This window comes from Mobula birostris, chromosome 4, assembly GCF_030028105.1.
Source record: "Mobula birostris isolate sMobBir1 chromosome 4, sMobBir1.hap1, whole genome shotgun sequence".
NCBI classification, from domain to species: domain Eukaryota; kingdom Metazoa; phylum Chordata; class Chondrichthyes; order Myliobatiformes; family Myliobatidae; genus Mobula; species Mobula birostris.
The window spans coordinates 197,677,138-197,705,081 of NC_092373.1; the positions used below are offsets into that span (position 1 = coordinate 197,677,138).

Sequence of the window (27,944 nt, forward strand, 5' to 3'; positions counted from 1 at the left end):
CCAGATGTTCCAAGGTTGAATGAAGAGCCAATGAGATGGCATCTGCAGTAGAATTGTTGCTTTGGTAGGCAAATTGGAGTGGATCCAAGTCACCACTCAGAGAGGAGCTGATATGCTTCAACACCAGCCTCTTAAAACACTTCATCAGTGTAGATGTAAATGCTGCTGGGCGATACTCATTGAGACAGATTACCACTTGTTGGGCACCTGTACGATTGAAGCCTGCTTGAAGCAGTTGGGTACCACACACTGCCGCAGCAAGAGGTTGAAGATATCTGTGAACACACCAGACAGTTGGTCAGCTAAGGTCTTCAGTACTCGGCCAGGTACTCTGGCAGACCAGATGATTTCATTGGATTCACCCTTGAAGGCAGCCCACATGCCACCATCAAATACTGAGACCAGCCGATCATTGGAAGACATGGAGTTGTGCGATGGTTCCTCCCCGTTCTGGTGGTCAAAGCCAGCAGAGAAGGCATTGAACCCATCTGGAAGTGAGGCTCTGCTGTCCCCTATGTCGCAAGATTTAACCTTGCAGGAGTTAATCAATAACCTGCATGGACTCACCCCAGTCAGAGCCTCCGAAGTATTGAACAAACCGAGATTAGGCAGCTCATAGAGTCATAAAATCATAGAACACAACAACACAGAAACAGGCCCTTTGGCCCGTCTAGTCTGTGCCAAACTATTAATCTAGTTGCACGCAGACCATAGCCCTCCATATATCTCCCATCCAGGCACCTATCCAAATTTCCCTTAAATGTTGTAATTGAACATGCATCCATTACTTCTGCCAGCAACTTGTTCCACACTCTCACTAACGTCTGAGTGAATAAGTTCCCCTCAGGTTCTCCTTAAGCACCTTACATTTCACCTTTAATTCATGACCTCTAGTTCTTGTCTCACCCAACTTCATTGGAAAAAGCCTGCTTGTATTTACTCTATCTATACCCCTCATAATTTTATATGCCTCTATCAAATCTCCTCTCAATCTTCTACGCTCCATGCAATAAATTCCTAACCTATTTAACCTTTCCCTATAAACTCAGGTCATCAAGTCCTGGCAACACCCTTATAAATTTTCTCTGTACTCCTTTCAATCTTTTCCTGTTGGTAGATGACTAAAACTGCACACAATACTCCAAATTAGTCATTGCCAATGTCACACACAACTTCAAGATAATATGCCAACTCCTGAGCTCAATACTTTGATTCATGAAGGCTAATGTGCCAAAAAGCTTTCTTTATGACCCTTTCTACCTGTCAAGCAACTTTCAAGGAATTACGGATCTGTGTTTCCAGATCCCTCTGTTTTACAGACAATTTCCTCATAGTGCACTGAAAATTATCTCACAAAACTGTGCCATTCAGTCCTAGTCTTTCTTGTCTGCCAGACCGCCACAGATTACCTGGGGGTGTGAGGAGGCATACTTATTGAATTTATGCTAACTTCACTGTGAAATAACAAGTCAAGCGTGTCTTTCTCTGTGCAGCCAAGAGCAAAATAAGTCACTTTAAGCAATGGCCAGGTGTTTCTGATACTTGTCACGGAGTGTCCTGAATGTTGACTTGCTGGTTGCTGTGGAAACACGACTGCATTCGTGATGGACCTCTACACTTTACTGGCGAGCAGCCGTCTGTGAATCGTTATGCTGCATTCTGTCTCTTTTTTTAAGCAAAAATTACATATCATGTGCGATTTTTCTTTTGTCCTCGAGGGACAATAAGGATCCAGAGAAATTAATTTCGGTGTAGTTTGCTAATTCAGTTATTGCTCGGACATCAACCTGCAGCAAGGAGCTTTGTCTGCTCTGAACACAACCGTAATTAACTCCCAACAAAACTGTGGAATTTTTATCAACAGAAATGAAACTCAGAGGACACCTTAAAGTTGTACATTTACTATGGGAAAGAAAGCAGACAGAATAGAACACTGAACAGGACAGCAAAGAAACAGGCCCTTTAGCTCACAGTGTCTATGCTGAACATGATGCCAAATTAAACAAAATCTTTTTGGCCTGGATATGATCCATAATCACTCCATATTCATGTATCTTATCGGTTTCTGGTCGGCTGCTCAGTCCTTCAAGCCATTCAGTCCAATGAAGATTGATCCACTCTCCTCTGTCTCCCTGAACCCCTTAAATCCATTGTGTCTAGAAATCTATTTGCCTTTTTTTTAAGAGATAAGCACAGTAACGGGCTCTTCTGGCCCAGTGAGCCCACACTGCCCAATTACACCCATGTAACCAATTCATCGGCTAACCCAAATGTCTGTGGTACGTAGGAGCATCCGGAGAAAATCCATGTGGTCACAGGGAGTGTGTACAAACACTCTACTTACTTACAAACTCTTCTCGGCCTTCCAGCCGGGTGCAGTTATCAGGATAATCCCTGAAGAAGATGGCAGAGTTGGTCATCGAAACGCCAGTTATAATCGATACCTGTACCCGGCTGGAAGCCCGGGAAGAGTTTATTCGTCATGTACACTGGGAAAGCACTAGATCCTTTTTCCCTACCTACTTAGTTACTGCCCATTACGCCGTTGGTGATTAGGGCTGCAATGAAGGTCCTTTATTTCTGGTGGTGTTCAGGGCTTCCTCCATCGTGTCAGTAGCTTCTTCTCAGTTTTCACTACTGTCAGCCATACAAATCCCGAGTGGAGACTCAGGAAATACCGTCACACTCAGATGCAGAAGGATTCTTCATTGCTTTTTCCATAACAATGTTGTTTTAGCAGTCAGAGTTGTTAGCCCTGAGCTGAACCCCCGAAACTGGAGAACTGATGGACTACTCTTAGTCTGGCCTTTACCCTTAGACATGTTTGGCATGGGTGACCTCTCGGTGCACTGTGTAATGAATTTGACTGCACAAACAGAATGCAAGACGAGCTTTTCACATCCCCCAGTATGTGCACTCAGTGGCCATCTGCACTCCCACTTGTTAATGCAAATATCTGATCAGCTGATGTCGTAACACTCAATTCACAAAGGCATCTAGACATGGTCAAGAGGTTTAGTTATTGGTCAGACCAATCATAAGAATGAGGAAGAAATTCTGATCTTAGTGAATTTGACTGTCAGTGCCAGATGGCGTGGTTTGAGTATCTCAGCAACTTCTCATCTCCTGGGATTTTCATACAGAACTGTCTCTGGAATTTATAGAGAACGGTATGAAGAACAAAAAAAAATCCAGTGAGTGGGTAAAAATGCCTTGTTTAATGAGGGAGTGCAGAGGAGAAAGATCAGACTGGTTCAAGCTGACAGAAGGGCACATCTGAATACACAATGCATCGAACCTTGAAGTGGATGGACTACAGCAGCAGAAGACCACCTGTACACAAGTGTAAAGAAGAACAAAGTAATTGTCACTCCGGATCCGATGCAGCACAAAAAAAAACACAGTAAGATAAAAAACACAATAATTTTAAAAACTCTATAAATATACACTAACTAGTTTTTATGCATTGGTTGTATGCAATAAAGTGGTGCTAGGCACAGGAGTGTCTGTACAGAAGGTGACTGTGACAGGAAGTGATGAAGTAGTGTTGGTGGGGGCTGTGGAGGAGTGGGTTAGTTGAAGGAGGTGTTGATCAGCACTGCTTCGGGAAAGTAACGGTTTTTGAGTCTGGTGGTCCTGGCGTGGACGTTACGTAACCTCCTGTCTGATGGGAGTGAGACAAACAGTCCAGGAGCAGTGTGGGTAGGATCTTCCATGAATATACAGGCCCTTTTCCAGCACTTTTCTGTATATGTGTCTTTGAAAGTGGGAAGTGGACAGGGAGAGGGGAATCATGGTTGGGAAAAGGGAAAAGGGGAGGGAGAGGGAAGCATCAGAGAGATATTTTGTAATGATCAGTAAACTAATTGTTTGGAATCAAATGACCTTGTCTCGCGAGGCGTTCCATCCTCGCCACTCCCAACATCCATTGCCCCCGCTAGATTTACAAACTTGCTCTCCACTCCACATTGACAAATACAGTACAAAGTTGTGCAAAGATCTTGGACAACTTAGCTCTATATATATAAAATCTAAGACTTTTGCTCAGTTCTATAAATACACAAGATAGCTTACAGTACATTATTTGTATGTCCATACAGTGATGGAGTACTGTATTTGTATGTCCATACAGCACAGGAGTACTGTATCTGTAGATAAGGTGACTCGACAAGAAATGATAAATTAATAGTGGTGGGTTGTGTTAGGAGAACTGGCAGATATTAAGGCAGCAGGAACCACATCAGAAGTATTTCCTGTCTCGGGGAAGCTTGTAGCTCGGGGCAAGGAGTGTGGATGTGACCACGAACCAAAAGTATGTTTGGGATTTACAAAATATTGTGAGGAATGCTTTGTAGAATGAATCATGACAGAGAAATGCCCTATGTGTATTATCGCACATTTTATGAACAAAGAAGTTTCTATGGTTATTGATATGTACTTTGTGGGGATTTATTCTGAGATACAGCACAGTAACAGGCCAAAGGACCTGTATCTGTGCTGTACTCTGACTCAATAACTCTATAACAAGCCCTTCCCGCTTTGCTCAATTACACTAATTAACATGACTAATTAACCTACTAACGTGGACACCTTTGGACAGTGGGAGGAAACCTTAACACCCGTAGGAAACCCATGTGGTCACGGGAGGAATGTACAAATTCCTTAACCACAACAGCAGAACTGAACTGCGATCGCTGACGCTGTAAGTGTTACGCTAACTGCTACACTATCACGCCACCCATTGTGCGGCATGTAAATTGGCCGTTGCATTTCCAATATTACTACAGTATCCATGCTTAAGGGAAGTACAGCAAATTGCTCATTCAGTCCATCAAGTCTTTGCTAGCTCTCAAGGCAATCTTACTTACCCACTACTTTTCTCCGTAACCTAAATTCTCTAAACTAGCACAGAGAGGAGGTATAGGAGCATGAAGATCCACACTCAACATCTTCAGAAAGCTTCTTCTCCTCCCCCATCAGGTCTCTGAATTGACAATGAAGCCATGAACTCTACCTCTCTATTTGTCTTTTGCACCATTTATTTATTTTGTAATTTATAGTAATTTTTTATGTCTTGCATGGTACTGCAGCTGCAAAATACCTTTCATGACATACAGTATGTCATTGATAATATACCTGATTCTGATTACCAATAAAGAGTCACAGTGCCATACAGCAAGGAAATAGGACATTCGGCCCAACTGATCCATGCTAACCAAGATGCCCATCTGGCTAGTCCAATTTGCCAGTGTTTGGCCCATATCCCTCTAACCCTATCCTTTCCATGGACCCATCCAAGTCTTTTCTAAATGTTGTTAATATACCTGACCCAGCCACTTCCTCTGGTAATTCATTCCATATATGGACCACCTTCTGAATAAAAAGGTTTCCCCCAGATTCCTACGTCATCTTCAACCTAGTTATTAACTTGCCAGTCCTGGGAAAAAGATATGTGTGCATTGACCCTCCGGATTTGGGCCCCTGTATCTAAGATAGGACGTACTGGTATTGGAGAGGGTCTAGAAGAGGTTCATGAGAATTATGCCAAGAATGAAAGGGTTAACATATAAGAAGCGTTTGATGGCTGTGTGCCTGTACTTCATGGAGTTCAGAAGAATTAGGGAAGATCTCATTGAAACCTATCTAATGTTCAAAGGCCTCAACAGTGGATGTGGAAGGGATGTTTTCAATGATGGGGGAGTCTAGGACCAGAGGGCATAGCCTTCGAATAGAGGGATATGGGTTTTATACACCTCTATAAAATCGCTCCTCAGTCCCCTGTGCTCAAAGGATTAAAATCCAACCTGTCCAACCTCTCTCTATAACTCAGTCCCTCAATTCCCAACAACATCCTCTTCTTTGCACACTTTCTAGCTCTTTACAATAGCAGGACGACCAAAACTGAACACATTACTCCACTGTGCCAGATTCAGGGAGAGTTATTATTTTACAACCATCAGACTCCTGAACCAACGAGGATAACTTCACTCACCTCAACGCTGAACTGATTCTACAACCTGTAAATTCACATTCAATCATGTCTTGATGAAGGGTCCTGACTCAAAACATCAACTGAACTCTTTTCCATAGATGCTGCCTGGCCTGCTGAGGTCCTCCAGCATTTTGTGTATGTTGCTGGGATTTCCAGCATCTGCAGATTTTCTCTTGTTCATGTTCTCAGTATTATTTATTTACTTTTTTGCTCATTAATTATACAATTTGTCCTCTTTTGCACATTGAATCTTTGTCAAAGTTCAAGTTTCAAAGTACATTTATTATCAAAGTATGTAAACTATATACAACCTTGAGACTCATCTCAGTAGAAGACATTAGCAGTGTGCCAGAGGTCTGCGAGTGTTAGAAGGCAGGAGTGAGTACCATTGCTATTACAAAAGAAAAGGTGCTATGCAAACTCAAAGGTCTTAAGGTGGATACATCACCTGGACCAGATGGAGTGCATCCCAGAGTCCTGAGAGAGGTTGCTGAGCAGAAAACGGATGCATATCACTTGATTCTGGCATGGTCCCGGAGGACTGGAAAATTGCAAACGTCACTTCACTTTTTAAGAAAGGAGGAAGCTGAAAGAAAGGAAATTATAGATCAGTTAGCCTAACTTCAGTGGTTGGGAAAGTTTTGGAGTCTATTATTAAGCATGAGGTTTTGGGCTACCTGGAGACTAATTAGGTTATGAGGACACTCAGTCCTCGTTTATTGTCATTTAGAAATGCATGCATTAAGAAATGACACAATGTTCCTCCAGAGTGATATCACAAAAAAAAACAGGACAAACTAAAGACTAACACTGACAAGACCAGATAATTATAACATATAGTTACAGCAGTGCAAAGCAATACCATAATTTGATAAAGAGCAGACCATGGATACGGTAAAAAAAAGTCTCAAAGTTCCGATCGACTCCCGATAGTCCCGATAGCAGGCGGCAAAAGGGAGAAACTCTCCCTGCCATAAACCTCCAGGCACCAACAACTGCCGATGCATTGGAAGCACCCGACCACAGCCGACTCTGAGTCCATCCAAAAACTTCAAGCCTCCGACCAGCCCTCCGCCAGCGAGCACCGAGCACCATCTCTGCTGAGCGCTTCGACCCCGCCCCGGCTGCCGAGCAACAAGCAAAGCCGAGGACTCGGGGCCTTCTCCTCTGGAGATTCTGGATTTCACAGTAGCAGCGGCAACGAAAAAGGCATTTCAGAAGTTTCTCCATATTTTCCTCCGTTCTCTCACGTCTGTCTCCATCAAATCAGGATTATGCACGGCACCCTACTCGACAGATTACAGGTATCATTCACCGGAGTGGCCACTGCACGCTGCGTCATGCCGCCATCTTCTCCTTCTCTTATACTATAATGCATTTTGGTAACGATAAAATAAGTCATAACATGGTTTTGGTGAAGGGAAATCTTGCCTGATAAATCTGTTAAAGTTCTTTGAGGAAGTAACACAGAGAATGGACAAAGGAGAGGCAGAGGATGTAATTTACTTGGATTTTCAGAAGGCATTTGATAAGGCGCCACACATGAGGCTGCTTAACAAGATAAAATTACAGGAAAGATACTGGCATGGATAGAGGAATGACTGACAGGAAGGAGGCAGTGAGTGGGAATAAAGGAGGCATTTTCTGGTTGGCTGCCAGTGACTAATGGTGTTCCTCAGGGGTCAGTACTGGGACTGCTGCTTTTCAGGTTGCTTGTCATTGATTTAGATAATGGAATTGATGGCTTTGTGGCAAAGTTTGCAAATGATACGAAGATTGGATGATGGGTAGGTAGTGTTGAGGAAGCAATGTGATTGCAGCAGGATTTAGACAAATTAGATGAATGGACAAAAACATGGCAGGTGGAATACAGTGTTGGGAAATGTACCATAATGCATTTTGGTAAAAAGAATAATAGTGCAGACTGTCTAAATGGGGAGAAAATTCAAACATCAGAGGTGTAAAGGGACTTGAGAGTCCTTGTACAAAACTCCCAAAAGATTAATTTGCAGGTTGAGTCTGTGGTAAAGAAGGCAAGTGCCATATTGGCATTAGATTAGATTATGAGGACACTCAGTCCTCGTTTATTGTCATTTAGAAATGCATGCTTTAAAAAAATGATACAATGTTCCTCCAGAATGATATCACAAGAAACACAGGACAAACCAAGACTAAAACTGACAAAACCAGATAATTGTAACATATAGTTACAACAGTGCAAAGCAATACCGTAATTTGGTAAAGAGCAGACCGTGGGCACGGTTAAAAAAAAGTCTCAAAGTCCCGATAGCCCCATCATCTCATGCAGACAGTAGAAGGGAGAAACTCCTTGCCGTGAACCTCCAAGTGCCGCAAACTTGCGGATGCTGCACCATTGGAAGCAGCTGACCGCAGCGGACTCTGAGTCCGTCTGAAAACTTCAAGCTTCCGACACAGCCTCTCCGAGCACCATCCTCTGCCGAGCGCTTCGACCCTGCCCCGGCCGCCGAGCAACAAGCAAAGCCGAGGATTCGGGGCCTCCCCCTCCAGAGATTCTGGATCAAACAGCAGCAGCGGCAGCGAAGCAGGCATTTCAGAAATTTCACCAGATGTTCCTCCGTGCTCTCACGTCTGTCTCCATCAAATCAGGATTGTGCACGGCATCCTACTTGACAGATAACGGACATCACCACCGGAGTGGCCGCTGCGAGCTGCGTCGCGCCTCCATCTTCTCCTCCCGCCGAACGTCATTATTTCAAAGGGAAGAGAATAAAAAAAGCAAGGAGATAATGCTGATGATTTATAATACAGTGGTTAGGCCGCACTTGGAGTATTATCAACATTTTTGGGCCCCATATCTCAGGATGTGTTGTCATTGGAGAGAGCCCAGAGGAGGTTCATGAGGATGATTCTGGGAATGAAGGGGTTAACATGTGAGGAGCGTTTGGCAGATTTCAGCCGGATTTGCAGGAATTTAGAAGGATGCCGGGGGGGGGGGTGGATCTCATTGAAACCCACCGAATGTTGAAAGGACTGTGTAAGGTGAATGTGGAAAGGGTGTTTCCAATGCTGGGGGGTATCCAGGACCAGAGGGCTCTGCCTCAAAATTGAAGGTGACCTTTTAGAACAGGGGTAAAGTGGAAGTTTTTTAGCCAGAGAGTAGTGAATCTGTGGGATGCTCTGCCGCAGACTGCGGTGTAGGCAAGTCTGTTGGTATATTTAAAGAGGAAGTTGATCTTTTCCTGATCGGTCAGGGCATCAAAGGATACGGTCAGAAGGCAGGTGTATGGGGTTGAGTGGGATCCGCGATCAGCTATGATGGAATGGTGGAGCAGACTCGATGGGCTGAATGGCCTAATTCTGCTCCTATCTCTTATGGTCTTATAGTTTCCTTACAGGCAGCCACAAGTCTTCACTATGTATATTTATTCATACATTCTATTGTATTTTTTTAATTTTCCTGTAAATGCCTTCAAGAAAATGAATCTCAGGGTTTGTATATGGTGACATTCACGTACTTCGATAATAAATTTACTTTGAACTTATGCGGTCTCATCGACAGCTTGTATTCTAAATGTGGCTTCACCAGTGTTTGGATATATTAGCGATAACCTACAGCGGCCAATTAAATCCAAATTGGGATGTAGGGTGGAAGCCATTTGGTCCCGTGGAGAATGTACAAAACAGCAGCAGAGGTGAGAATCAAACTCGGGGAGGTGGAACTCTGAAACAGAAGCATAACTAGTTGTATCACTGTGATGACAAGGTTTTATCCCCTGTTAATGAATGAGCTTTCCGAAAGCAAGTGTTCCTTCTCTTTATCGCCATGGGAGATCTGGTTAATGTGGGTATTGCAGTGAAGTCATTACAAATGATAATAACTCCAAATGCCGCACTCACAGAGAAGATTAAGCAGAGATGCTCTGACAAAAGGCAAAACAAGTTGCTCTGAGGTCAGCTGCTGCAAGAGAATTCTCATCCCCAGCCCAACATCGCTGAGACCACCAACCCCTACCATCCTCATTCTGGAAGACATTCTCAAAGATTAAATTCAATGTAAATTTATTATCAAAGTACATGTATAACACCACATACTACTCATAGATTAATTTGCTTACAGCATTCACAGTAGAGCAGAGAAATACAATGGAATTCATGAAAAGCTACACACAAAGACTGACCAACAATCAATGTGCAAAAGACGGCAATCTGTGCAAGTTCAATAAAAAAAACAAATAATACTGAGAATGTGAATTGTAGAGTCCTTGAAAGTGAGTGCACAGTTTGTTGAATCAATTCATTGTTGAGATGAGTGAAATTATCCACGCTGGTTCAGGAGCTTGATGGTTTTTTTTTGTAATATAATTTTTATTGAGTTTTCAAAAAGAATACATGAAAAGATAAAATCTACCCTCCCCCCCCCCCCCCCCATATATAGTCCTACCTAAAAAGAAAGAAAAGAGAAAAAAAAGAAGAGCCGCCTGGGTGTTGGAAGGTTTCCACATGCTCCATGGGATTCAAAATAAATTTGGTATAATTATTCGTTATTTTCCCCAAGGGACCAAAATCTTTATCGGAGCACTTAAATATGCCATCCTATCTTTTGTAAATAAAGGCGCCAAATATTCAAAAATGTTACATATTTATCTCTTAAATTATAAGTAATTTTTTCGAGTGGAATAGAACTAGCCACTTCATTATTCCAACGATCCATACTTAAATACGAATCAGATTTCCAAGTAACTGCTATAGTCTTCTTAGCTACTGCCAATGCAATTTTTATAAATTCTTTCTGATATTTATTCAATTTAAGTTTCGGCTTTATCCCTTCAATATCACCTAATAGAAATAATACAGGGTTATGTGGAAGTTGAGTTCCAGTAATTTGTTCCAATAAGACTCTTAAATTTATCCAAAAGGGTTGAATTTTAAAACAAGACCAAGTAGAATGTAAAAAAGTACCAATTTCTTGATTACACTGAAAGCATTTATCGGATAGATTTGAATTTAATCTATTTATTTTTTGTGGTGTAATATATAATTGGTGTAAAAAATTATAGTGTACTAATCTAAGTCGAACATTTATTGTATTTGTCATACTGTCAAGACAGAGTCTTGACCAATTTGTTTCATCAATATTAATATTCAGATCTGTTTCCCATTTTTGCTTTGACTTATGGGTTCTTTGTTTAATTGTCTGTTCTTGAATCAAATTATACATACAAGAAATAAATTTTTTAATTTTCCCTTTTTTGAATTAAAATTTCAATTTCATTAGGTTTTGGCAAAAACATTGTTTGACCCAGCTTACTTTTTAAGTAAGCCCTTAATTGAAAGTAGCAAAAGAAAGCATTATTTGATATTTTATATTTATCCTTTAATTGTTCAAATGACATCAATATACCTCGCTCAAAACAATCTCCTATAAATTTAATCCCTTTTTGGTACCAATTATATAAAAGTTGATTGTTCATTGTAAAAGGAATAAGTCTGTTTTGGAACAAAGGTCTCCTTGCTAATAGAGATTTCTGTGTTTCATTATCAACATCTATCTTATTCCATAGATCAATCAAATGTGTTAATATAGGAGATTCTTTCTTTTCCCGTATCCATTTAGATTCCCATTTATATATAAAATCTTCAGGTCTATTTTAGGAGCTTGATGGTTGAAGGGTGATAACTGTTTTGAACCTGGTGGTGTGGGACCGTAGGCTCCTGTACCTCCTTTCTGAGAGCAGCAGTGTGAAGAGAGCATGACTGGATGGTGGGGGTCCTTGATGATCGATGCTGCTTTCTTGTGGCAGCATTCCTGGCAGATGTGCTGCACAATGGTGGGGAAGGCTTTTTCTATGATGGACTGGGCTGTATTCATTACTTTTTGTTGGCTTTTTCATTCTCAGGCAGTGGGGTTTCCATAGTAGGCCATGTTGCAACCAGTCAGGACACTGTGCAACTATAGAAGTTTGTGACAATCTTAGATGACATGCCACATCTGTGTAAACTTCTGAGGAAGTAGAGGTGATGGGAGATGGGAGAAGAAGGGGTCTTCTCCTTTCTGCCATCAGGCAGAAGATACAACAGCCCAAAAACACATGCAAACAGGCTGAAAGATAGCTTCTATCCATTGTTGACAGACTCTGGAAGGTGGACACCTTGCCTCACAATCTGCATCATTATGGCCTGCGCTGTACTTTTTTGGTAAATTTTACACTTTATTCTGCATTGTTATTCTACCTCAGTGCAATGTGTCTTGATTTGAACTGTATGAAAAGTATGCAAGACAAGCTTTTCACTGTATCTAGTTCCATGTAGCAATAATAAACCAATATCATCATATGCTGTGCAATGTGGAAGATGCAGCTGAGGAGAATTAAAAGTGGTTGATTGTTGCTGTTTCAGTGGGGCTGATACAGTGGTGCAACAGATTGAGTCTCTCTCTCGCATCTCCAGCCACCTGGGTTCAATCCTGGCCTCCAGCTGCTGTCTATGAAGAGTTCAATTGTTCTGCCTTTGAACATGTGGGTCTCCCTTGCACGCTCCAGTTCTTTTCCCCCTTTCATGACCGAGTATTCTGAGTGGATTTGGGCCCCTTATCTCAGAAAGGATGTGCTGGCATTGCAGAGGGTCCACAGGAGGTTCATCCCAGGAATGAAAGGATTAACGTATGAGTAGCATTTGACGGCTCTGGGCCTGTACTCACTGGAGATTAGAAGTATGACACAGAATCTTATTAAAACTTATCAAATATTGAAAGGTCTAGACAGAGTGGATGTGGAGGAGATGTTTCCTATCGTGGTGGACTCTGAATGCAAGGACATTCCTTTATAGCAGAGATGAGGAGGAATCTCTTAAGCCAGATGTTGGTCAATTTGTGGAATTCATTGCCACAGATGGCAATGGAGGCTACGTCCCTGGGTATATTTAAAGAAGAGCTTGATTGATTCTTGATTACTCAGGGAGTCAAAGGTTCCGGGAAGAAGGCAGAAGAATGGGGTTGAGAAGGATAATAATTCAGCCATGATGGAATGGTGGAGTAGACTCAATGGGCAGAATGGCCTAATTCTGCTCCAATATCTTATGGTGTTAATTTTGAATCCAATCTACAGCACACTGTGGATCTTATGTGACTTAATATCCCAAACCAGCAATCATGAATTAATTTCCCGGGGTAGCTCACTGGTGAAAGTAAATGGTCCAGTGAGCAATGCTTGCAGAAGGAGGGACCATCAGAAGAACCCAAGAAAATAAGGACTTACGAACCATCTTGCTGCTTCAGTAAAACATTCAATGTAATCAAATACTCCCTCCGACTCTGGACATTTCTTCAATATATTTAGAGATACAGTATGAAACCAGGCCTCCCAGCCCAACCAGCCGTGTCGCCCAGCAACTCACCTATTTAACCCCAGCCTAGTCACAGGACAATTTGCAATGACCATTTAACCTAATGACAGGTACATCTTTGGACTGTGGGAGGAAACTGGAGCACCTGGAGGAAACCCATGCTCACACAGGAAGGATGTACAAATTTTCTTACAGATGGCAACCGAATTCTGACGTGCAGAGCAGTAAAAAGATGGTTCATTTATTGTCAAAGTATGTGTGCAGTACACAGCTCTGAGATTCTTCTTCTCCAGATCACCATGAAACAAAGAAAACTACAGAAGTCAGTCGTACCTCCAGCCTCAAGAACAGCTTCTACCCCATTATTATAAGAGTATTGAGTGGATCCCTAGTACAAGAAGATGGACTCTTGACTTTACAATCTGCCTCATTATGATCTTCAATCTTACTTTCTCCTTGCACTGCACATTTTCTGTATCTGTTGGATTTAATTCTGCATTGTCACTGTTTTACCTTGTACTACAATTCCTCACTATGAATAGTAGGCAAGACAAGCTTTTCAATGGTTCAGATATTCCATTTAATATCACAGAATGTGCACAATGTACAACCAGCAATTCAAGCAACAGCAAAGACCCAAAGAGAGACCATGATCGACAGTCCATCAAAAATTACTCAGCTGTTCAACATCCCATAGGCTCTCTCTTTCACCAACAAGGGGGGGAGAGAGAGAGAGAGAGAGATCACTCCTTCCACAGCGAGAGGGGGACAAACAGCTTGTTTTTTCAATGTTACAGTCTGTTACAGTTTGTAGTGCCGCTTTGAATTTGAGTTTCCCCCGACTCGAGTACTGGCAGCAAACTCTCACTCACCATTGTGTGTGTGTGATCGGGTCCACAGGGCATGCAAGGCCACACCCGAAGGTGCTGTCTTCCAAGCCGCTCCTGGAGATATCCAAAATGTGGCTGATCGGCGAGCTCCAAGAACGGGAACATGCCACGGGGAAGAACCGCAGTTTGAGCTCAAAGATTGATCACGTACTTCAACAGGACCCCATCCACCTTGAAAAGGGGGAAAAAAAGAGGCATTAGAAGAAGAATTTAAACTGTTCCACTGATGGGCTGGGAGAAGTTGCCATCTTTGGACTTAAGACTGTATCTTGGCACATGTGACAGTAATAAACCACTTCCATTTCCAATGTTCATACAGATCAATTCATTGCACAAAGCACTGAGGTAGTACAAGGGAAAACAACAAACAATGCAAAATAAAATACAACAGATACAGAGAAAGTGTGATGCAGGTAAGTGATAAAGTATACGATAACAAGGTAGCTTGTGAGGACAAGAGACCATATTACCATCCCGGGGAACAATTTAATAGCCTGGTGGCACCTTCTTTTCAGGCTTTTGTGCCTTCTGTCCAATGGCAAAGGGATGAAGAAAGAATGTCCAGGGTGGGTAGGATCTTTGATTATGCTGGCTGCTTTGCCGAGACAGTAAGAAATGTAGGCAGAGTCCATGGAGGGGAGGCTAGTTTCTGTGGTGTGCTGAGCTGCTGTTTCTGTGGTCACATACAGAACAATTGCCATACTAAACTGTTATACATCCAGATAGGATGCTTTCTATGATACATCCACAAAATTGGTAACTTTCTTGGCCAAGGCATCTATGTGATTGAACCAGAACAGAACAGCCTTTGGGGATGTTCATTCCAAGGAACTTGAAGCTGCAACACTGTTGATATAGACAGGAGCTTGTGCACTGCCCCCCTTCCTGAAGTCAATGGCCAGCTCTTTTGTTCTGCTGACATTGAAGAAAAGGTTGTTGACATGATCAGTAGGCAACACAAGCTTTTCACTCCACCTCAGCATATGTGATAATGATAAACCAATTCCAAAAGGATCTCCTGCTTTATTAAGCCAAGTGCAATTCCAAATAGGAGCACGAAAAGGAGGCTTAGTCCTTCGAGCCTGCCTCACCATTTATGGCTGATTTATTGATTCATGCTGGCTCAACTTCTCTTCCTTGCCAATTCTCTATACTGTATCTCTCAATTCCTTGATCTTTCAAATATATCTCCATAACATATATACATATCTAGTCATCTGGCCTCCACCATCCTCAGAGGAGCAGAGAATTCCAGAGATTCACTACACTCTGAGTGAAGGAGTTTTCTACCTACCTCAATTTTAAATGACTAGCCTCTTACTTAGTAGCTATTTGTAATCCAGGGAGCAGGAAGCACAGAATCAAATATCGCTGCGATGATTGTACGTTCTAGTATCAATTGTTTGGTGACAATAAAGTATAAAGTATTTCCTCTAGTTCTTGACTTTCAAGCTAATGGAAGCATCTCAGCAACTACTCTGTCAAGCCTCCTTGGGTTACTTCATCTTTGAATAAGTTACCTCCAGTTCCTCAGAACTCCAAGGAATATAGACACAAACTCTCCACCTTGTAGGATAGCCTTCTCATTCCATGGGTTTGCCTGGTGTATCTCCTTTGGTCCACCCCCATTGCTGCTGCATTGTTTTTTAGGTAAGGGGACCAAAACTACACGGTGGTATATCACTGTAGCAGTCAGCATAGCACTTTACAGCGCGAGCAATTGGGAAGCCAAAGTTCAATTTCTGCCGTTGTCTGTAAGGAGCTCGTACAGTCATCCTGTGACAGTGTTGTTCTCCTCCGGATGTTCTGGTTTCACTTTCTAAAGGCATTAGGGATAGTAAGTTGCAGGCATGCTATGTGGGCGCTGGAAGCATGATGACACTTGGGAGCTGCCGCCCAGAATATCCTCGGGCTGTGTTGGTCATTAACATAAGTCAACACATTTCACTATGTATTTTGAGTTTCAATATACAGTACATGTGACAAAAAAGCCACTTTTTAATCTTTAACTGTGCTCTGTACTCCAGGTATATTCTCACCCGCACCCTGTATACCTGTATCAAACCTCACTACTTTAAACTTCAGCCACAATAAAGACCAATCCCCAATGAGCCATGTAATTACCAGTCGGACCTGCCTGTTAACAATTTGTGATCATGCACCAGAACTTCGAGATCTCCCCGAACTTCATCATTTGCATTTTCTCTCCATTTTTGGTGCCTCTGCCAAAGTTCATTAAAAGACTCAAAGTATATTTATTATCGAAGTATCGATACAGTACTCAACCTTGGGATTTGTCTTCCCACAGAGAGCCACAAAACAAAGAAACACTATGGAACCAGTTCAAAGAAAAACATCAAACACCCAAAGCGCAAAAAACCAAATGACCTCACACTTTGCCATGTTAAACTCCATATGCCAATTTTCACCCGGTCACTCATTCTATCTGTATCCCAATACAGAATCGCGATGCCTTCATCACAACGTGCCTTTCCACCTACTTCAGTACCACTGCCCTACTTGGGAAACCTGACCACTCGCCCCCTCCTTCAGATCATGACGAGAGGTGTACAAATTCTGACTCTAGCTTGGTCAGCATGGTCCAGATGGGCTGATGGGCCTGTTTCTGTGTGTACTACTCCTTAACTCTGAGAAGCTAAGGAAGGATAGAGAAGAGGGAGAGGAAAGAGTGAGAATGGAGAAAGCAAAAACAATAATCTAGACTGCCTCAGATTTTTTCTCTCTTTTTGAATTATTAAATTTAATTATGCATATACAGTACTGTTTTTCACATATTAGGCACATCTAGGGTGCCTAAGACATTTGCACAGTACTATAGTCGTGGTATGGAGAGTGAGTATGTAAATCTGACAGGAGCAAAGCATATTGGGAATGACAAGGGTGGAACGTCGTGGGAGGGATGTAGGACAGGTTGCGGAGAAGGAGTGCCGGGGCGGAGTGGGATGGGGGGAGGGTGACACCCAGCCCTGAGACACCAGGCAAGATCATTTGGTTCTCAACAATTGGTTTATTGATCATTACAGAATGTCGCTCTGGTGCTTCCTGCTCCCTCCTCTCTCCCTTCCCCTTTTCCCCAACCATGATTCCCCTCTCCCTATCCTCTTCCCACTCTCAGTCCACAATAAAGACCCATATCAGAATCAGGTTTATCATCACTCATATATTTCAGGAGATTTGTTTTTTTTTGTAGCAGCAGCAGTACAGTGCAATACATAAAATAACTACAGCACTGTGAAAAGTCTAAGGAACTCTTGCTCTATGTACGTGCCTAAGCCTGGGCAGCAGCAGTATCTGTGTGGAAGAAAGGTCTGGCAATCTGCTTCTGTATCTTACCAGAAGAGCCCTACGGACAATTACACTATCCATAGGGTTGTCAACAACGACCTGACAGCCCTCAAAACAACTCACAAGATTTTGCACAGTACTGTGTGTGTGTGTATAATGTCTTATTGTAATTTATATATTTTTTTAATATGTATTGCACTGCACTGCTGCCACAAAACAAGTTTCTCGACATATGCCAGTGATATTAAACCTGATTCTGATAGACCCGAATTAGGAGTCCAGAGAAAGAAAAGGACCGTGTGGGGTAGTGAAGGGATGCAAGGATTCAGGAAACTGAGCTTCCAATGTTTTCAGTTCCTGGCAGGCAAAGTTATAATTAATTCAATTAATGGGCTAAAACTTCATAAATGTTTATGACGAGCTGCAAGTTCTATTCAGCAAGCTGCAGGATCGCGTCCAATAGAACGACAGATTCTCATCTTACTCTGCTGATGACTACACCCTCCCTCACCTCCCACCAGCAAGAAATTTAATGAAAGGGAAATTGCAGGGTTCTTGACAGACACTGTAGAATTTTTAACCCATGCAGCTGATTCGGCAAACGGAGCAAAATGCAGAGCCAAAGAAACTGCTGATAAAAATGAATCACAGACACAAATTCAAACTCTGTTATTTGCCATTCAAAACACTGATCCCTTTATATTTAAGCAAATATAATTTCTTAAGATTCCACTGTTCTCTGCTGGAAATTTAAAGCCAATATTTGCATTCTCACAGCAAATACCATCTATTATCTTTTGAGAAAATATTAAAACAGGGCTCACGCACACACAGCTGAAAAGATTCAAAATTGCAAACAGAAGTATCCTCATCAGCAGTCCTTTTGTGACATCCTGAATTTAATTAGCGACAGCTGTGGAGGGCTTCAACCTGTTCTGCCTGGCAAACGTGCTTCATGATCAAAGTATCCCCTGTATGATTTTAGTTCTGTCTTCACTGCCGTCCACAACTTTAGGATGTCCAAAGGCAATCCTTCAGTCCACCTGAATATCTTCACTGATCTAGTGGTGAAAACATGCACCCAATTTGCTCACTGCAACCTCTATCCACAACGTCGACTCTTTATCCTTTCCATAAGTTCCTCCAGCACCCTGGGGGTCCTCTCACTTATCCCTCCCATTAGGGAGAAGCCACAAAAGCTGGACAGCAGGTAGCATCAGATTCAAGGACAGCTTCCATCCTGCTGTTAACAGACTCTTCAACGGACATCTCATACACCAAACATGAACACTGACAATCTACCTCCTTGGTCCCCTTGCCCTGTGTCTGTCTCTCTGCGCAGCCTTTTCTCTGTAACTGCTACATGCTATTCTGTGTTTATTGTTCAATCTTAATGTAATTAGAGGACTGTGCAAAAGTCTTAACAACCTATGCATAGCTAGGGTGCCTAAGACTTTGGCGCAGTACTGTAATTGTCAAGCGAGTTTGCGAATCTGGCGGGAGCAAAGGAATTTGGGAGTTATGAGGGTAGAGTGCTACAGGAAGGGTGTGGGACAGGTGGCAGAGGAGTGCCAGGGGCAGGGGGTGGCGTGGGTGCAGACACACCCATCTGTCAGACACCATGGAAGGTAATTTGATTCCAAACAATTGGTTTATCGATCATTACAAAATGTCCCTCTGGTGCTTCCTTCTCCTTCCCCTCTCCCTTCCCCCTTCCAAACCATGATTCCCTTCTTCCTGCCCCCTTCCCACTCTCAGTCCACAATAGAGACTCATATCAGAATCAGGGTTGTCATCACTCACATATGTCATGAACTTTGTTTTCTGTGGTAGCAGCAGTACAATGCAATACATAAAATTACTACATTACTGTGCAAAGGTCTTAAGCACCCTAGCTATATATATGTGTGTGCCTAAGACTTTTATGTCTTTATTGTGTTTTTTTTATTACGGTATTGTGTTCTTTATCTTATTGTATTTTTTTGTGTGGCATTGGATTCTGAGTAACAATTATTTCATTCTCTTTTTACAATTGTGTACTGGAAATGACATTAAATAATCTTCAATTTTGAAACTTTGAGGAAAGCGAGGCTTGATAATTAAATCGTGCAATTCAATGTGAAATCAGGTCATGTCCTTACAGGCTTTGAAAGAACAAAACCATTAGGATAATCTCCAGTGCGGTCAGACAAAACATTTTGGTACACCGGCTTCCAAGAGTTGTTGAATCATTGAATCTTACAATGCAGTGAATTTGGCCTGTTCAGTTCATGCTGAGATAAACAGTATGGCTGTATAGACTAATTCTCTGTGTCTGAAGACTTGGAGATTTGAAGCTTGCCTATGTACATTAGGTTTCATAATGAGAATCAAGGTGGACATGACATTTGGCCTGAGAGTCACTACTTGCTGTGAGGGCAAAGGGTCAGAGGTCAATCTTCTTTCTCCATGAGCACGATTTGGAATGTATGAATATTATTTTAGAAATGGAGTAATGAAGTCCAACAGCAAAAAAGCAGGACTTTCTCCCCAGCTGGTTGATGCCAACCAAGGTGAAGATTTAAAGATTAGACCATGAGACACAGGAGCAGAAATAGAGCATTCGGCCCATCGAATCTGCTCCACTATCCAATCATAGGTGATCCTTTCTTCCACTCCCCAACCCCATTCCCTGACCATCTCTCCATAACCTTTGATGCCATGTTCAATCAAGAATCTATCAATCTCTACCTTAAATACACCCAACAACCTGTCCTCTACAGCTGCCTATGGTAACAAATTCCACAAATTCACCACCTTCTGGCTAAAGAAATTTCTCCGCATCTCTGTTTTAATTGGCAAACCCTCTATCTTGAGGCTGTGTCCTCTTCTCCTAGACTCTCCCACCATGGGAAACATCCTTTCCACACCTACTCTGTCTAGGCCTTTCAACATTTGAAATATTTCAGTGAGATCCCCCCTCATCTAAATTCCAGAGCCATCAAATATTCCTCGTATGATAACCCTTTCATTCCCAAAATCATCCCTGTGAACCACCTCTGGACCCTCTCCAATGCCAACACATCTTTTCTTAGATGAGAAACCCAGAATTGTTCACAAGGTGAACAAGGTGAGACCTCACCAGTGCCTTACAAAGCCTTAGCATCACATCCCTGCTCTTGTATTCTAGACCTCTTGAAATGAATGCTGGGATTGTATTTGCCTTCCTCACCACCAACTCTACCTGCAAGTTAACCTTTAGGGTGTTCTAAACAAGGACTCCTAAGGCCCTTTGCATCTCAGAGTTTTGGATTTCCTCCCCATTTAGAAGATGGTCTGCATATTTATTTCTACTACCAAAGTGCTTGACCATGCATTTTCCAACATTTTGTTTCATTTACCACTTTCTTGCCCATTCTCCTAATCTATCTGTCCATCTGCAGCCTTCCTGTTTCCTCAACACTACCTGCTCCTCCACCAATCATTGTATCATCTGCAAACTTGGCAACAAAGCTATCTATTTAATATTTCACTGTAATAGCTAACTGTTCAATTCCAGCCGCTGCCTGTAAGGAGTTCATGCGTTCTCCTATGACTGCGTGGGGGTTTCCTCCGAGTTCTTTGATTTCCACTCATATTCCAAAGCCATACGGGCTAGGGTTAGTGAGTTGTGGGCACACTGGAAGTGTGGCAACACTTGCAGGCTCTCTCCAGCATATCATCAGACTGTGTCAGTCCTTGACACAAAACAATGCATTTAAACGTATGTCTCGATAAACGTATATCTCGATATTTTGATGTACAGACATTGACAAATAAGTATACTCTCTTTTACCTCTTCTCTTACTCATCTTCTCTGACATCCATGGGACTGAATGAAGGGTGTTCCTCAGCCCATGGTGTGTAGGAGCTGATCTAACGTCACCAGATCTAGCACTTAGTTTCAGGGTGCACGGTAAATCATGTAATTTCAGCAGTGTGTATGAGCTCATTCAGCGATGCCACACTCTCTGATACCGCGTCCGCTGTGCCTCATTGAAGCCGTCAGGGTTCAGCGTTCAAACAGTGTCACCCTCATCCTCAGTAGAAAAAGAGCAATTCATTGATTGTTAACAATGGCCAGAAGTCTCTGGTTTAGCTGGGAGATGTTTGTGTCTAGTGAATGCACATTATTTCACTTTTACTGCTCAGAGACAGGCTATTTGTGCATTGATGCTCCATGCTAAACAAGATGCCATACTGATTTATACTAAGTTATAAGTCCCCGGTTCCCCATTGACTCATTGAGCTCAATGGAAGTGCAAAGCATGGCAGCGTGGTGGGAAGTTACAGTCACCCAGGGACCTGCATCACTGATCCAGAGACATGAAATTGAATCCCACCAGAGCAGCTGACGGAATGTAAATTTCAAGCAATCAAAGACATTTACAGAGTCGTAGAGTACACAGCGTGGAAACAGATGCTTCAGCCCAACTGGTCCATACCGACCATGATGTCTGCCTAAGCCCGCCCTGATTGACCGCATTTGATCCCTATCCCTCTTCAGGATGGTGCTGGCAGTAGTCGGAGATGTCTTCTGAGCAGCTCAAAAAATTACTGGATCAGAATCAAGTTTAATATCACCAGCGTACGTTGTGAAATGTGCTGTTATGTGGCAGCAGTACACTGCAATACGTAGTAATAAAAACAGTGAATTACAGTAACGATCAGAGTCAGAATCAGGGCTGATATCATCAGCTTGTGTCATAAAATTTGTACAATGCAATATATAATGTAGAAAAAATAAATAAACTAAATATAATAAAAAAATAAACAGAAGGTTTAAGTTTCTCGGGGTCAATATCACAAATGACCTGACTTGGACCAACCAAGCAGAGTCCACTGCCAAGAAGGCCCACCAGCACCTTTACTTCCTGAGAAAACTAAAGAAATTTGGCCTGTCCCCTAAAACCCTCACTAATTTTTATAGATGCACCGTAGAAAGCATTCTTCTGGGGTGCATCACAACCTGATATGGAAGTTGTCCTGTCCAAGACTGAAAGAAGCTGCAGAAGATCGTGAACATGGCGCAGCACATCACACAAACCAATCTTCCATCCGTGGACTCACTCTACACCGCACGCTGTCGGAGCAGTGCTGCCAGGATAATCAAGGACACGACCTACCCAGCCAACGCACTTTTCGTCCCTCTTCCCTCCGGGAGAAGGCTCAGGAGCTTGAAGACTCGTACGGCCAGATTTAGGAACAGCTTCTTTCCAACTGTGATAAGACTGCTGAACAAATCCTGACCCGGATCTGGGCCGTCCCCTCCAAATATCCAGACCTGCCTCTCAGTTTTTTTGCACTACCTTACTTTCCATTTTACTATTTATTTATGCTTTATAATTTAATTTTTTAATATTTACTCATTTTTACTATTTTTAATATTTAATATTTGTAATCCAGGGAGCGGGAAGCGCAGAATCAAATATCACTGTGATGATTGTATGTTCTAGTACCAATTGTTTGGCAACAATAAAGTATAAATGGATTACAGTAATTATATATACAATATGTATATGTGTGTATGTATGTATATATAGTTTAAATATGTAGTCCAAAAAGAGAAAAAAAGTAGTGAGGTAGTTTTCATGAGTTCAATGTCCAGTCAAAAATCTGATGGCAGACAGAAGAAGCTGTTCCTGAATCATTGAGTGTGTGCGTTCAGGCTTTTGTACCTCCTCCCTGATGGTAACAATGAGAAGAGGGCATGTATTGGGTGATGGAGGTCCTGAATAATGAATACTGCCTTTTTGAGGCATCTCCCTTGAAGATGTCCTGGATGCTGGCGAGGCTAGTGCCCATGATGGAGCTAACTGAGTTCACAGCTCTCTGCAGCTTATTTCAATCCTGTGTAGTGCCCCCATATCAGACAATGATGCAGCCTGTTGGAATGCTATCATGGTACACCTGTAGACATTTGTGAGTGTCTTTGGTGACATACTAAATCTCCTAATGAAATATACCTGCTGTCTTGTCTTTTTTATAACTGCATCGGTATGGTGGACCCTGGATAGATCCTCAGAGACGGTGACACCCAGGAACTTGAAATTGCTCACTCTTTCCATTTCTGATCCCTTGTTGAGGACTCATCTGACACTTTCTAAAGTCCACAGTCACTTATTCTAAACTATGAACTCAGCAATCTGCAACCTGTAATTTCCCTTTGAGTCTTACTTATTCATTATTATTATTATTATCTTTTTTGCATTTGCATAGTTTGTCTTCTTGTGCACATTGGTCGGCTGTCAGTCTTTGTGTGTAGTTTTTATTGATTCTTTTGTATTTCTTTGTTCTACTGTGAATGTCTGCATGTACATGAACCTCAAGGTTGTATATGGTGACATACAGTATATATACAATACTTCAATAATAAATTTACTTAGACATCTTTTCCAATCCAGGTACTAATTCAGAAGTCTTTTAAATGCTGTTATTGTATCATCTTCAACCACTATCTCTGGGAGATCGTTACATACACACACCACCCTCTGCATGAAGAAGTTGTCCCCATGTCCATTCTAAATTGTTGACCTTTCACCTCAAGCTCATGCCTTCTAAATTTTCAGTTCCACTTCCCTGGCATAAGGACTACAGGCATTCACCCTATCTGTCATCTCATGCGATTGCTCCTTGTTCTGCATCCCAAGGAATGAACTCCTAGCCTGCCTAAACTCTCCCGATAACATAGTCCCTCAAGTCCTGGCAAAATGGAATTTTGAATTTTAAAAAACCTAGTTTCAGTAATGACAGACAGGATCACTATAAATCTTGGTTCACTACAGACAGTTTACCACAGTTTCCCCAACCCCTGTCCTACCCAGCACATGTCCTTATCTTGTTCTGGTTCCATCTGCCATTCACCTCTCCTCTAATAGTTCCCACACTCACCTCTTTTGACTTGGCAGACTCCAGCTCTGATAGCCCTCCGTATTCCTACTTATCCCTCTCCAGAAGCTGTCTCCAACCTTCATATATTTGGTATCAAAGACCACATCCACCCCAGGTATTCTTTCTCCTTCACTCTCCCATTGGGAAAAAGATACAAATGATTGCAAGCAAGTACCACCAGCCTCAAGGGACAGCTTCTATCCCACTGTTATCAGACTCTTAAACTGACCTCTTATATGATAAGATGAACTCTTGGCCTCATAATCTATTTCGTTATGATCTTGCATTTTATCGTTTACCTGCACTGCACTTTTTCAGCAGCTTTTGCACTTTGCATTGTTATCGTTTTACCTTATTCTAATTCATGTACAATATAATGATTTAATCCGAATGTACAGTATGCAAGACAAGCTTTTCACTGTATCTTGGTACGTGTGATAATATTAAACCAGTGCCAGCACTGATACATTCTTCTGCACACCTCCAAATCCTGACTTGCCAATAATGGGACCCCGGTCACTAGTCCTCAAATTCTGACCTCTCTGACTCACGTAACTAGGGGTCACCAGCCCTCATGTCTCCTGCCCGCAAGAAACTCTGATCCCAGAATTTGCTGATAACTTTGTCATCTTGAACTTACCAGTCCAAAATCTGTCTATGATGTTATAGATACTTGAACAGTATAGGACCTTCAGCCCAAGATGCTGTGTCAGTCTAACCCCTCCCACGTAGCCCTCCTTTTCTCTTACATCCATGTACCTTTTGAAGTCTCTTCATTGTCCTTCGTCATGCAAGCATGTTGCTGGCCTTCTAACGCAGAGTGAGGAGTGGAGGTCTAGACTCTGGTCTGCTTTCTCATTTCTCCACTTCCCTTCCCTTGGCCCTACTGGGCTCCCCAATTCCCTTCTCTGTCTCCAAAACCATCCCGACATACCAAAAAAAACATATGCTGCCAGAGAAAGTGATAGTTGTTGGTGCATTCATCATTATCATCATTATGTGCCATGTTTTACGACATAGGCGATCATGGTCCCATGACCATGATTATTCCTGGCAAATTTTCTACACAAGTGGTTTGCCATTGCCGCCTTCTGGGCAATGTCAAGACAAGTAACACCAGCCATTATCAATACCCTTCAGAGATTGTCTGCCTGACGTCAGTGGTCACATAACCAGGACTTGTGATGTGTACCAGCTGCTCATACGACCATGGGAGCTAGCCATGCTCCCATGGGTTCACGTGACCCTGCTCAGGGGGCTAAGCAGGTACTGCACCTTGCCCAAGGGTAATCTGCAGGCTAGCAGAGGGAAGAAGCACCTTACACCTCCCTTGTAGAGTCACATCTCCATCCCGCCACCCAAGTAAGCAAACTGAGGCCAATATATCCAATGAAAGGCATGATATCCAGCACGTTACGCATTGCACAGGTGGGAATCTGACCACAAGGCTCTGCACAATTGAATTGGAGCCTCCTCCACTTTGTAATCTAGATCCCCTTCAGATAAAGGCACACAATTCCATTGTCCTTTTTGATTGTTTTTTGTTGGTCCTTGACGTGAATGATAAATCTTCCTTTTTGCTTCTTGTACCTACAGTCTATTTCTGGTGTTTGCTGATGCTATTAATGTGGAGGGATGCCTTTGGTAATCATCTCTTGTCATCTCTGCAGGGTCTTCCTACGTGCTATCAACCAGTATGCGGAAACGTTGAACAAAATGTTTTTGAACAGTTCAAATTTTGAGCTGCAGGTAAGCTCAGATGCTTTCGCACTAGGGAGAGGGAATGTGTACACAGCAGCTCAGTAGAGAGTTTCACTCCTGCGCTCTACAATGTGCATGTGTGTGTCTACTTGCATGAGTGTGTATGATTGTGCATGTATGCTTGTTTACATTATGCATATATGTTTGTCTTTGTATGTGCAGATTTACACATCTTAAACACATTTTGTGAATGCATTGTTGCTTATATGGCTACTCTGTGTACAGGTGAGTGTACGGTGTGTGTGATATTGGTCCAAGAGCATGGCACACACATTATGCACGTGCTTCATGTGTGGTTTTGTAATCACGCTGTTTCTGAGTACGTTATGTGTACGTGTGTCATTTGTCAGGTGCATGTCATAGAGTCACGGTCCACTACACCACAGACCCAGGGCCTGCAGCCCATCCAGTTATTCTGCCCAGTCCCCTCAGCTTGCAGTACAGCCCTCCACATCCTTCCCATCCAAACTTCTCTTACGTGTTGAAATCAAACCCGCATCCACCACTTCCACTGGCAGCTCGTTCCACACTCACACCACCCTCTGAGTGAAGAAGTTGCCCCTCATGTTCCCCTTAAACATTTCACCCGTCACCCCTCACCTATAAGCTCTAGCTCTAATCTCCCCAGCCTCAGTGGAAAAAGCTCACTTGCCTTTATGCTGTCTCTACCCCTCATGATTTTGTATGGCTCTATCAAATCTCCCCTCAATCTACGACACCCTTATACATGTTTATGAGTATCCTGTGCATTTGCATATGTGTGTGTGTGTGGTTTCAGGCCAAGCACTCTCAGTGTGTGCATAGGTAATTGCTTTGTACCATAGGCCTCTAATGCCTGTAGTCCACATTTAGAATCAGAATCAGGTTTAGTATCACTAGCATATGTTGTGAGGTTGTTCCCATATTCCTACTCTGCTCAACGCCAAACTTAAAACGCTCATTCTGCCTCAGTACTGGACCTTCCTGACTCAAAACCATCAGGCGAGAGTGAGTTGATCCGTATGAAAGGTATGCACAACAAGCTTTTCACTGTCTTTTGGTACATATGACAATACTAAACTGATACTAGTACCCGTACTCTCTCCACATCTTGAACTCCTGACTCACTGATGATGGGACCCCAATCACTAGGTCCTTGCAGTCTGATCTTTCTGACCCATATGCCTAGGGATTCACCAGTCCTCATGTCTCCTGCATGCAAGAAACTTTGATCCCAAAATTTCCTGATGGATTGCTCACCTGGAGTGCCACCAGCCCTTGTCCTTACTGGTTTGTCAGTCGGATATCTGTCCAAGGAAGCACATGACTGGTCCATCAGCCCACACGATGTTGTGTCAATTTAATGCTTTCCATCCACACAGCCCTCCAATTTTCTTAAGTCCATGCACCTATCAAAGAGTCGCCTAAATATACTTTGTCGTGCAAGCATGTCGCTGGCCTTTTAACGCGGAGTGAGGACTGTAGGTCTAGACTCCAGTCAGCTTTCTTATCAGGTGAGGATGAACCTTTATCAGAAGTGCACAGTGTAGTCAAAAGAATGGCGGGGAAAAGGAGCCAGATGGCCCAGTGACCTTCGCCCTCACTATAACATCCACAGAACGCACAATGCTCTGGGGAATGGTTAAGCCATCATTGGTACTTGTCATGTATTTCCCAAACTCCACAACCCTCTGTAGCCTCTTGTGATCCTCTGCATTGCAGCCTCCACACCAACCAGACAAAAATGCTCTCCACTGTACATCTGTAGAAATTTGCACGAGTTT

At 42.6% G+C, this 27,944-nt stretch overlaps 1 protein-coding gene and 1 long non-coding RNA gene across 2 annotated transcripts in view; one reads left to right on the plus strand and one right to left on the minus strand.

The window, feature by feature from the left end:
• LOC140196859 (dedicator of cytokinesis protein 2-like) overlaps positions 1 to 27,944 on the plus strand; it is a 1,243,024-nt gene that overhangs the window by 960,936 nt on the left and 254,144 nt on the right. The window contains exon 30 of the mRNA XM_072256747.1: positions 26,091 to 26,169. Coding sequence (XP_072112848.1) covers positions 26,091 to 26,169 — 79 coding nt within the window. The remainder of the gene's footprint in view (positions 1 to 26,090; positions 26,170 to 27,944) is intronic.
• LOC140196861 (uncharacterized) lies at positions 1,900 to 27,818 on the minus strand. Its single transcript, XR_011885823.1, has 4 exons — positions 27,421 to 27,818; positions 14,188 to 14,376; positions 6,441 to 6,578; positions 1,900 to 3,333 (listed from the first exon to the last, which is right to left on the minus strand). It is a non-coding gene; the product is annotated as an uncharacterized lncRNA (long non-coding RNA).